At 53.5% G+C, this 11,731-nt stretch overlaps 1 protein-coding gene across 1 annotated transcript; it reads left to right on the forward strand.

The window, feature by feature from the left end:
• The first annotated feature begins 8,650 nt into the window (after positions 1-8,650).
• Positions 8,651-9,607, forward strand: LOC127396225 (olfactory receptor 14J1-like). Its single transcript, XM_051643845.1, has one exon. The coding sequence runs from the start codon at positions 8,651-8,653 to the stop codon at positions 9,605-9,607; it is 957 nt and encodes a 318-aa protein (XP_051499805.1).
• The last annotated feature ends 2,124 nt before the right edge of the window (positions 9,608-11,731 follow it).

Consider the following 11,731-nt stretch of genomic DNA (forward strand, 5'->3'; position numbering starts at 1 on the left):
GGTTATCCCTCTCCTGCAGCTGGCTGGAGGCAGGGCCCCTCCAACGTTGAGCATGGCATCCACAAGTAACACAGGGCTTTGTGTGGCGTGCTGGACTCTCCTCTGGGGTAGAGACCCACCTGCTTGGGCCAGCAGATACTTCCCGGGAGAGCCGAGCAGTCATCATGCTGGGACTGTTCTCTCTAGTGGCACCACCCTGCAGCTCCCGTGCTCTGGCACGCAGAACAGCAGTGGCTTTGCCGTCCCACCTGCTCGTGTCCTCACCATGTTCAGCAGAGGAGACCACAGAGAACCTCGTGTCTGATTCTGCATAACCTGAGCTGGTCTCCTTGGAGTGCCCCTGTTTCTGACGGCTGATACATGGTTCCATTCAGGACAGGAATGGGTGGGTTTCTGCCTCTCCAGTCTGGAAGCCCTATCACCCAGCTTCTCACAGAGGTTTTTCCACTCCTCCACTGTTTTTTCCACAGCTGAGACATGGGCATTTAGGGGGTTAGAGATACTGTCTGCATATTACCTAAGCTGGTTAGCAAATTCATCGACAGCTGGTGGAGTTTCACCATTTCCCACAAAGACCCTTCCTCCCAACATGGTGGGATACATAGGAGGAGCACTCTGTGAGAGCCTCTTTAGCATGGGCTGACTGCATGGCAGCTCCTCAGGGCTTTCTGCTGTGTCCCTATTATCATAGATGTGGTGAGAGGCCAGTGCTGGGGAGGGTGGTTGTTCTGGCTGCTGAGTGACAATGGCCCTGGGGCAGCTTTCCTGGGCTGCCCAGTGAAGACAGAGCAGAGCCTGCCCTGCTGGTTGCTCCTGCCTGTCCCAGGAGCCTGGCTGGGCCAGGAACACGCCGCTGTGCCCCCACCCTGCACACTCACACACTGGAGCTGTTCCCTGCTGCTTTCCTCTCGGGGACTCTGCCCAGCCCAGCTCTTCCCCAGCTCTCCCAGCTCCACCTCTCCCTGCAGCCCAGTCTGGGCAGGCCCTGCAGAATGAAAGGAGGAAATGGAGCTCAGGGGCAGGGACTCTCCATCTGTCAAAAATCTGCAGCAGAAACTTTGCAGGAAATGTGTGTTCAGTTTTCATCCCGTCAGTAGATTCAGCAGAAGTGCAGCCCATTGCTCCCTGAGGGATTCCTGCCATCACAGCTGGAATCTTCAACATTCACCAATGACTTTCGAACCTGGGATAAAAATTCAGCCCCACGTGGGGCACCAATAATTGCTGTCACGGTGTGACTCAGGATGGGAATGGAAATGGCCTTTGTCTAGACAGTCTGCACCTGGAAGGACAGCTTTAGAATGGGCCATTGTCTCATGACCACCAGGCAAAATTTTGTGTTGAGGCTCTGGACTTGATTTCTTCCTTGTCCCTTCTTGGGGTAGCCAGGAGGTGTTGCACAGTTTTCCTACAGTTGGTGTTGCTCATCCTCCCACCCACTGCCCCCAAGAAGAGTCCTGACCCCCAAGTGAGGGGGAGGATCTGCCTTCCTATTGCCTGGGGCTCAGAGTTTGGCCTCACTGCTTCATAGAATAAATAAAGACATACTGAGAATTCTTAGCTTCAGAGCCACCTGCAAAGGGACTTTGCCTCCCTGCAGTCACAGCCTCCAATTACCTGCTGTAAGGAGTCCCTGGGGAGGCTTTGTCAGCAATAGCCCTCAGTGGGGCCAATCACTGCTTCAAGGCACTTTCAGTTTTGCTTCTGGCTTCTTGAAACCAACCATTCATTCATTCATTCATTCATCTACCTCTCAGCACCTGGAACTCATGGACTCAGCACCAAATACACTGTGGGACTCATTAAGATACAACAACCCTAATGAGCTGTGACTTTTCCTCTCATGATCTTCAGGTCCTCAAGACTTGAACAGCTAATTGGAGTCTTTTCATCATGTAGTTAAGGAGGAATCTTTCATTATGTGCCTAATGAAAATGGCTTGCTTTTCCTTATTTGAAAGGCTCTCTTTTGTGGCTTCTCAGCTTAGAGCAGAGATAAAGGCAACTCAATACAAGATGAGAAATAAAAAACTACCAATGAGATAAAGCCAAATAAATCATTTGTCAGACTTGTTCTAAAATTAATGTTAAACAAATGCAAGTAAAGCATACAAATATTTTTTCTGCTTCACATCTGTCTCAGAGCTTTATCTTCCTTCATAACTGCCTTAAAAATATTTGAAACATTCTATTTTTCAGTGATATCTGTATTGTAGATATTTTGTGATGTTCTACTTCATTACACTGTATTTCATGATGGATTTTTATCTTAGACATTGTATAATTGCATTTGCTGAGCATACATTTTAAAAGCATTTTGTTATTTAATGTCTTAAAACAGTATTTAAAAAAAAACCACAACACTATTAAAAAAGACACCCTGGACCACCATCACTTGGAGAATGCTACTATCACCTCTTCTCTCAACTGAAAATCAACCAAAATATACTTTAAATTAACCCCTCATTTTTATGAGGTACTGTCTGAAATCTTCCTCCTGAACTACATGATGAAAATGCTCCCAAGGAGCTGTAAGGGTCTTGAAGACCTGAAGAGACAGGGAGACAAAAGGCTCGTTAGGGCTCTCTGCACTTTAATGACTCCCAGGGTGTGTTTGGTGCTGAGTCCATGATCCTCAGGTGCTGAGGGAAGACTGAACAAAGTGCTCAGGAAGCCAGAAGCAAAACTGAAAGTGCCTTGAAGCAGTGATTGGCCCCACTGAGGGCTATTGCTGACAAAGCCTCCCCAGGGACTCCTTACAGCAGGTAATTGGAGGCCACTGTCAAAGTAATTAAAAAAACAGTAAAACACGAAAAAAAAGCTTGTTAGTGCTTTGTAATACTTGCTTGTTAGGATGAGGATGATCTAGCTCGTTAGGGCTAATGACATGAACCTCAGATACTGAGAGAAGCCTGAACAAAAGGAAGGACCCTGAAGCACTCAGGGGTCCCCCTGAGCCTGACAAAGCCTCCCCAGGGCCTCGCTAGAGCAGATCATGGGAGGCCATGAGTGCAGGGAGGCAAAGGCCCTGGGCAGGTGCCTGTCCTGCTGAGAAACCCTTTGCTTTGTTGGATGGAGCAGAAAGGCCAAGCCCTGAGCCCAGGCCCTGGGAAGGCAGATCCTGTCCCTCTCACAGGGCTCAGGGCTCTTCCTGGGGGCAGTGGGGGCTGAGGGGGAGCAATGACAAGGGAAAGGAAATGCTGTGACAGTTTGGGTTTGGATTTTTTATTATTTTTGGTGATATAAATATGTATTTTTTTCTTATTAGGATTAGGATTATATTTTGTTTCAATCATTAAGCAGTTCTCAACTCAACCCACAAAAGTTCTTTCCTTTTTCCCCCAGTTCTCCTTCCTGTCCCACTGGGAGGAGGCCACGTGAGCGAGGGGCTGTGTCTTGCTGAGTTGCTGGCTGGGGTTAAACCTGAACAGTCCTTTTGATTTGTGGTGCCCAACGTGGGGCTGGAAGGGTTCAGAGAAGGACAGCTCTGATCAGAGCATGGTAAAATGAAGCAGTTATAATTGTTCATTGTACTGGTTTCACAGTCACTGGGCACCGTGTTGGTTGCTTTGCTCTCTGAGCTGTTATGAGAGCTGTGGGATGTCACACCTTCCATGCTTCTGGAGGTGCTGGTGGTCACCTCTGGAGCCTGGCTCAAGGGCATCACTGGGCTGGGCTGTGTGACCCTGATGGTGAGACTGACCTGGGATCCAGAGTCAGCACTGCTGTCACCTCTGTCCTTCAGCTGCAACCTCCTGGAGACTGTTAACAATGACAGTCCTCACCATTTCTCCCCGCTGAACCCATGGATGGAACAGACATCTCTGGCATTCAGGGGCCCTGAAACACCTGCTGCAATCAAACAAGCCCAGCAGTTCCAGCCTCCCTGCTTTGGAGGACAAAGGCTGAAAGAGAACTCTGGGGAGGTCTGGCACATGGATCATATCACACTGCCACCAACCACCAAGGCAAGTGCCATGTGCTCACCAAGGTGGAAGGAACCACCGGATGGCTGGAAACATCTCCTGTGTCCCCTGCCACCACCCACACACTGTCCTGGCCTTTGGAAAACAAGTCCTATGTGACATGGTACCCAGCAAGGATGGAGTCAGACTGGGCCAAAGGGCACTGAGTGGGTGTATCACAGCCCCCAGAGGTGCCAGAGGTGATCTATGATAACAAGGGTGTCACAGGCCGGTATCGGGGGCTCCCGGCTGTCAGGATGTTTCTGCGACTTCCCCCTCAGTGTGGAGGGGTTTGTGAATGAGCCCGAGGGTCACACGCGGCGCTGCCTCTCACGGAGGAACGGCCACCGCGGGGCCGTATCTTAGAGGGTAGATCAGAACACCCTCCCACCACGCTCACAAATTGCTACTGAGGCCAATGTTTAGTTTATGAATTAATAGGTTTATTAAGGGTCAACACAAGTTAAGGGAACAAGGTTCAGGAGAGGCTGTCCAGGTGTCTATTGGAAAGGGATTCCAAGGTGCTCTGGTCTTTTAAAGGCACACTCCGAGAAGAAGTGTAAAATCAATGGAGTGAAAGGGAAGGAGTTGAGCCCGGCAGGAAATTTAGAGTGTGTGTGTGTGTGTGTATGAGTGTGTCTGTGTCTCTGTGTGTGTGTGTGTGTGTATTTACCCTCCTTCCGCAGCGCGTGGTTCCCGGGATGCGCTGGCAGGCTCGGCAGGAGATCCGTGGGGGGGCTTCCCGGGAACCGGGGCGACCCCTCCCAGCAGCAGCAGCTGCGGCAAGCACGGCTCCAGTCCCGAAGCAGATGACAAACGCAGGCTGGGCAAGCTCCTACTTTGGTCTGGTTTGGTTCAGGCTGGGCAGGCAGGGTCCCCGGGGAGCGGGCACAGGTGCCCCCCTTTCCGCTTCTCCGGGCAGCGGTCGCGGGGCAGCCCCCCTTCCCTCTCGGCTCCTCCGGACAGCGGGGCTGGCGTTCCAGGGGCTTCTGCTGCTGCAGCAGGGTCTGCTGCAGGTTCCCATGGCTTCTGCTGCTGCAGCAGGGTCTGCTGCAGGTTCCCATGGCTTCTGCTGCTGTAGCAGGGTCTGCTGCAGGTTCCCATGGCTTCTGCTGCTGCAGCAGGGTCTGCTGCAGGTTCCCATGGCTTCTGCTGCTGCAGCAGGGTCTGCTGCAGGTTCCCACGGCTTCTGCTGCTGCAGCAGGGTCTGCTGCAGGTTCCCATGGCTTCTGCTGCTGCAGCAGGGTCTCCTCCTGGGCAGGCAGAGAGCACCAGCCTGCAGATCTTGCCCTCTTTTATAGATCAGAAATCACTGTTTGAGAAGTACCACTGTTCAAATTAGCCAATTAGCACTGGCCAGGTACGTGCTCTGTCAGAGGCATCTTCAACCTATTGTCCCTTCTTCTGCCGGTTATCAGAACCCTTATGCTCTTTTCTTGCTGTGGAGTTATCTGGTAGAGCGGGAGGCCTGTTCCAGTCTGTCCTGGGCTATATCAGCAAAAAAACACAACTCTTGCTTTCCTGGCTTGAAAGACATTTTGTTTAGTCTGATGTGGGGGAAGAGAAGAGGGACCTTTCCCCACCATATGTCCTTTGGAAAAAGAGGCCAAATTCCAATTTGAAATCAACCTGGCTGCAGCTGTCAAAGCTGAACAGAAACACTTCTATAACTCTATCAACAAAAGGAGGGGTAAGGAGAACCTCTATCCCTTATTAGATGCAGCTGGAAACACAGTGACCAGGGAGGAGGAGTAGCCTGAGGTGCTTCATGCCTTCTTTGCCTCAGCCTTTAGCAGCAGGACCAGTTGCTCACTGGGTACGCAGCCCCCTGAGCTGGAAGGCAGGGATGGGGAGCAGAATGGAGCCCCCATCATCCCAGAGGAGATGGTCAGTGACCTGCTGCACCACTTGGACACACACAAGGCTGAGGGAGCAGGCAGAAGTGTCGTGCCCTGGTCCTGCCCTTGGCATTGCACAGCTCCACATCCCAGTGCCCCAGGGAGAGCTCTGAGGGGTGAGTGAGGGACAGGATCTCCCTTCCCAGGGGCTGGGGGTCAGGGCTGGCACCTTTGGTGAAGGGGGACAGGGCTTGGTCCTCTGCAGTCATGAAACACACCCAGGGTCACTCAGCCCCAGAGCCACCTTCACCTTCCTCTTCCCCACCTGCCATCCCTGCCTCCTCTTTCCTGCTCTACCCACACCCTGGGGACGCTTCCTCACTCGTGTCCCTCACTGGGACCCATCAGCACTGACAGAAACTTTGCAGTTGGGCTCTGACTTCTGCAGAGGTTTCATCAGCTTCCTCTCCCTGTCTCAGCTTCATGGGCTCAGCAGCAAAGCCACCAGAGGGCTCATTAAGGTTCTGAGCTGGGCTCCTGGGATGGAGGGAGCTGCTGGCAAGTGGGCAGTGCTGCAGAGAGACAGCTCTGCCCAGGAGCAGCTCCTCTGCTTGGCCCAGCAGGGAGAAGGACACTGCCAGGGGGTCTGAGGGAGATGGGCAAGGCAGAGAGAGCTTAAAGGTGCTCAGGACTGGGGGGGAGTGAGAGCTGAGTGGAGGAGACATCTGTGCAGCCCTTGGCACGGTGAGTCTGTGGGTGCAGGGCAAGGTGGGTGCAGTTCCTGGAGGCATCTCCTGCAGCTGGCACAGCCACAGCTTATGGGGTGTGTGAGGTGTGTCAGGGCTTTGGTGTGGGTGGCTCTGGTTGTGCCATTTTGGATCTTGGTGCAGGCAGGGGTGCAGGCAGGGGTGCCCAGGGCTGTTGTCAGAGCAGGGTCCTGCAGCTGAGGGGCTGTGTGCTGGGGCAGGGGCTGTGCTGCCTGCCAGGGGCAGCTCTCAGCCTGCCCGGGGAGCTCCTCAAGGACTGTGGGGAGAAGCTCTGTGCGGAATTAGTCGTCCCTGGCAGGGCAAGGACGGGTCCTTCTGCTTCTGAGAGGGTGCTGTGTGGGTCAGGACTGCTCACAGCTCCAGATCACCCCCAGGGCATTTGCAGAGGGTCCTTCTGAAGCAGCACAGAGAGGCAGCATTTCCCTGGAGAAAAGGAGTCTGTGCTTTGAGTTCTGTACTCTTGGTGAGCTGGGTGGGCAGTGGGAGATGAGAATTGAGCTTTCCACTCTGGAGAAGGCACTGAGACCCCAGAGCTAGTGGGGACTTGTCTGAGCTGCTGCTGAGCCCCTGCACACCCAGAGCTGCCCCTGGCAGGTCCCTGCTACAAGGGGTGTCTTCCAGGCAGAGCTGAGCACCCGGCGGGTGGGATGGGCTCTGGGAGCCCTGCTAAGGAGGGCACATGGAGACAGAGAAGCAGCTCCAGGCAGCAGAGACAGCTCCAGGCAGCAGAGACATGGGCAGGGAGGGAGAGGGAGCTGCTGCCTGCAAGTCATGGGAAGGGGGATCTGGACACCTTCCTGCCATCCCTGCAGGGCTGATGCCTTCCCAAGAGCAACCCCCTGCTCTCCTCTCCCCCTCTGTACAACTCCCAGCCCTTCATATCATGGGGACTTAGTCCTGAGTTCCCTTCCCAGACACCCCAGCACCACAGAGCAGAAATGCTCGAGTCTCTGACCTTGTGTCCCTGTCCCAACTCTCTCAGCAGCAGCACTTTGGCATGTTCCCCTCCTGCCCCTGCTGCCCTTGTTCTTCTCCTTCTTCTCCTTGGGGTGGGGGGTGATGATTTGGGTGCAGCTCAGACACTGATGCTGGGTGTCCTGTCCTGCCATTGTGTCCATGGAGGAAAAGCATCCCAATGGCCTGATATCTGGGGCTGTGAGGACTGCAGGGTGTGGGGCTGGGGCTGAGCTGACCCTCCTGTCAGGATACCCCATCTTTGGGATACTGGGCTCTTCCCCTGCAGGGTCCTGCTGAGTGGCACGCTGCCCTCCAGAAGGGCACAGCTCTCCTGTGGCACCTCTGTGTTTTCTGGGAGCCCCATGGAGAAGACATGTCCATGCCAAGGCCATGGAAATGCTGCTCCTGGTCTGTCTGTGGGCAGCTGCAGTGAGCCCTGTGTGTCCCTGGCTGGGAGGGCAGAGCTGAGATCCTGCTCAGGGAGAATGAGATGGGCTGAGGGGCTGGGAGAGCTGCACTGGACAATCTGACTGCTCTGCTCTCAGCCATGTTCAGTTTCTCCTCAGGAGAACATCTGTGTGTGATGGTCCTGCAGCTGAAAGAGGTGCCAGCTCAGGGCAGCTGAGAGCAGGACTGATGGACAGAGCAGCTGTCCTCACTCTGCACTAAGGCACAGTCCCTCTGCTTCTCAGCACCTTCAAGGTTTCACTTGGAGAGCAGTGGAAAGGCCAAGGCTTCTGCCTTAAAAACTTTCCTCAGGTGTGGTGGGGAAACTAGAGCAGAAGACACAAACCAAAATCCCCTCAGCTCTGCTCTGCACTCGGGTGAGTCTGGAGGAGAAATGCTGAAAAGCTCTTAGATCCCACAAGTGGATCCAACCTGTGGTCTCCCCTTCTTGCTCTTTACCTGTGGCTGCAGGGCAGGGCTCACTCCTCCAGGGCTCACAGCTCCCTGGTGAACCATCATCCAGAACAAACCAGATTGTACAAGAAGGACGTGCCCAAGGTGTTCAGGAAAGGCAAGAGGCAGCTTGTGGTCTTTTAAGAGTAACTACTAGATTTTTTTGCTTGAACTTCTGTGTTAATTTTTTTTGATGGACAGGTCTCCACACCCAGAGGCAGCAGATGTCCAACAGCAGCTCCATCAGCCAGTTCCTCCTCCTGGCATTCGCAGACAGGCGGGAGCTGCAGCTCCTGCACTTCTGGCTCTTCCTGGGCATCTACCTGGCTGCCCTCCTGGGCAACGGCCTCATCATCACCACCATCGCCTGGGACCACCACCTCCACACCCCCATGTACTTCTTCCTGCTCAACCTCTCCCTCCTCGACCTGGGCTGCATCTCCACCACCCTCCCCAAAGCCATGGCCAATTCCCTCTGGGACACCAGGGCCATCTCCTACTCAGCATGTGCTGCACAGCTCTTGTTCTTTGTCTTCTTCCTTGGAGCAGAGTGGTCCCTTCTCACCATCATGTGCTATGACCGCTACGTGGCCATCTGCAGACCCCTGCACTACGGGACCCTCCTGGGCAGCAGAGCTTGTGTCCACATGGCAGCAGCTGCCTGGGCCTCTGGGTTTCTCAATGCTCTGCTGCACACAGCCAGTACATTTTCACTGCCCCTCTGCCAGGGCAATGCCCTGGGACAGTTCTTCTGTGAAATCCCCCAGATCCTCAAGCTCTCCTGCTCACACTCCTACCTCAGGGAACTTGGGCTTCTTGTGGTTAGTGCCTTTTTAGTGTTTGGCTGTTTTGTCTTCATGGTGGTGTCCTATGTGCAGATCTTCAGGGCTGTGCTGAGGATCCCCTCTCAGCAGGGAAGGCACAAAGCCTTTTCCACCTGCCTCCCTCACCTGGCTGTGGTCTCCCTGGCCAGCAGCACTGGCATCTTTGCCTACCTGAAGCCCCCCTCCATCTCCTCCCCATCCCTGGACCTGGTGGTGGCAGTTCTGTACTCAGTGGTGCCTCCAGCAGTGAACCCCCTCATCTACAGCATGAGGAACCAGGAGCTCAAGGACGCCCTCAGGAAAGTGATTTCTTCATTGTTAAAGAGTGAGAGATTTAAAGCCTCTTTCCAGAAGTGACTCCACTTTATGTCATTGCATCGTTTTTGTTTGTTTGTTAATATGTTTCTGGGTTTTTTTGCCTCTTTTGGTATTCTACTCTGTGGGGTTTTGTTGTTGTTTTATTTATTATTAGTATTATTAATATATTTCTCATTACTGCTGTTGTTACTGTCATCCATGGTTTTTTCCTGCAAGGATGTTTGCACTTGTGTCGCTACAACTGAGACACGGACCTGCTTTGTTTCCTCTTGATCCATTATTAAAGTTTCTAACACTTGCTCTGAGTCCTTGGCTGTCTAGTAACCCAAATCAGCTGCTCTGCATGGCATCCTGTCCCCCAGCCATGTCACTTGCACCACTCAGCTCTCTAGGTCATTGATACAGATATTAACCAGGACTGGTCCCAGGACGGACCCCTGAGGGACACTTGTCACCATCTCCATCTGGACACTGAGCCATTCACCACTGCCCTCTGGATCTGACCATCTCACCCATTCCTCATCCCCTGAGCAGTCCACACATCAAACCCTTCTCTCTCCAGGTTAGAGAGAAGGATGTTTTGAGGGACCACGTCAAGGGCCTCACACAATCCAGGGAGGTGACACCCATGGCTCTTCCCTTCCCAATGATGCAGTCACTCTGCTGCCCTATTTGCAACTGGCCTTATAACTCTGAGCACACACCACTGGCTCCTGGGACACTCCTTGAATGCCCAGGCCCTTCTTCTCAGGGTCACTGCTGAGTTGCTCAGCTCTCAGCCAGCCCTCATTCTGGGGATGATTCTGCCCCTGGCAAAGGACTGACTGCTTCTCTGGGTAAAACTCTGTGAGGTTTCTTCTGACTAAATCCCAGGGTTTTTCTGAAGAATTGAGAAAACAAGGCAGGGAGGTGCTGTGCTGGACCTTGTTCTCACCAACAAGGAAGGGCTGGTGAGGGATGCCAAGCTCAAGGGCAGCCTTGGTTGTAGCGACCATGAAATGGTGGAGTTCAAGATCCTTAGGGCAGCAAAGGGGGCTCACAGTAAGCTTAATATCCTTAGAATCATAGAATCATCCTGGTTGGAAGGGACCTTGCAGATCATCAAGTCCAACCGTAACCTAAATCCCCCTGCCATAACCTAATTTGCCTGTCCAGAGTTTTAATCATGCTGCTAAGCACTGTATCTACGTTTCTTTTAAACACTTCCAGGGATGGTGACTCCACCACCTCCCTGGGCAGCCTGTTCCACTGCCCAATCACTCTTTTGGTAAAGAAATTCTTTCTAGTATCCACTCTAACCCTCCCCTGGTGCAGCTTCAGGCCATTTCCTCTTGTCCTGTCATTATTCCCTTGAGAGAAGAGGCCAATCCCACCTCCCTACAACCTCCTTTCACAACTTGGTAGCTCCTCTGGACACACTCCAGCAGCTCGACATCCTCCTTGCAGTGAGGGGCCCAGAACTGCATCCAGTGCTCAAGCTGTGGCCTCACCAGGGCTGCGTTCAGGAGCACCATCACCTCTCTGCTCCTGCTGGCCACACCATCCCTGATACAAGCCAGGATGCCCTTGGCCTTCTTGGCCACCTGGGCACACTGCTGGCTCATGTTGTCGGCTGTCAAACAGAACCCCCAGGTCCTTCTTCACCATGGAGCTTCCCAACCACTCTTCCCCAAGCCTGTGGCTTTGCATGGGGTTGTTATGACCAAAGTGCAGGACCCGGCACTTGGCCTTGTTGAACCTCATCCCATTGGCCTCAGCCCACCCATCCAGTCTGTCCAGGTCTCTCTGCAGAGCCTTCCTACCCTCCAGCAAATCAACCCTTCCTCCCAGCTTTGTATCATCTGCACACTTCCTTAGGAAGCCCTCCATCCCCTCATCCAGGTCATTCATCAAGACACTGAACAGGACTGGCCGCCAGCTGGATCCAGCCCCATTCACCACAACTCTCTGGCTGGGCCAGCCAGCCAGGTTTGTACCCAGCAGAGAGTGCAGCTGTCTGTGCCCTGAGCCACCAGCTTCTCGAGGAGAGGCTGTGGGAGATGGTGTCAAAGGCCTTTCCAAAGTCCAGAGACACAACGTCCACAGCTCTTCCCTCATCCAGCAGGCGGGTCACCTGAGCATAAACGAGATCAGGTTAGTCAAGCAGGACCTGCCTGTCCTGAA

Source organism: Apus apus, unplaced genomic scaffold (genome assembly GCF_020740795.1).
Source record: "Apus apus isolate bApuApu2 unplaced genomic scaffold, bApuApu2.pri.cur manual_scaffold_34_ctg1, whole genome shotgun sequence".
Classification (NCBI taxonomy): domain Eukaryota; kingdom Metazoa; phylum Chordata; class Aves; order Apodiformes; family Apodidae; genus Apus; species Apus apus.

Excerpts from the sequence above, each read along its gene's own strand:
- LOC127396225 (XM_051643845.1), top strand. The coding sequence starts at position 8,651 with ATGTCCAACAGCAGCTCCATCAGCCAGTTCCTCCTCCTGGCATTCGCA.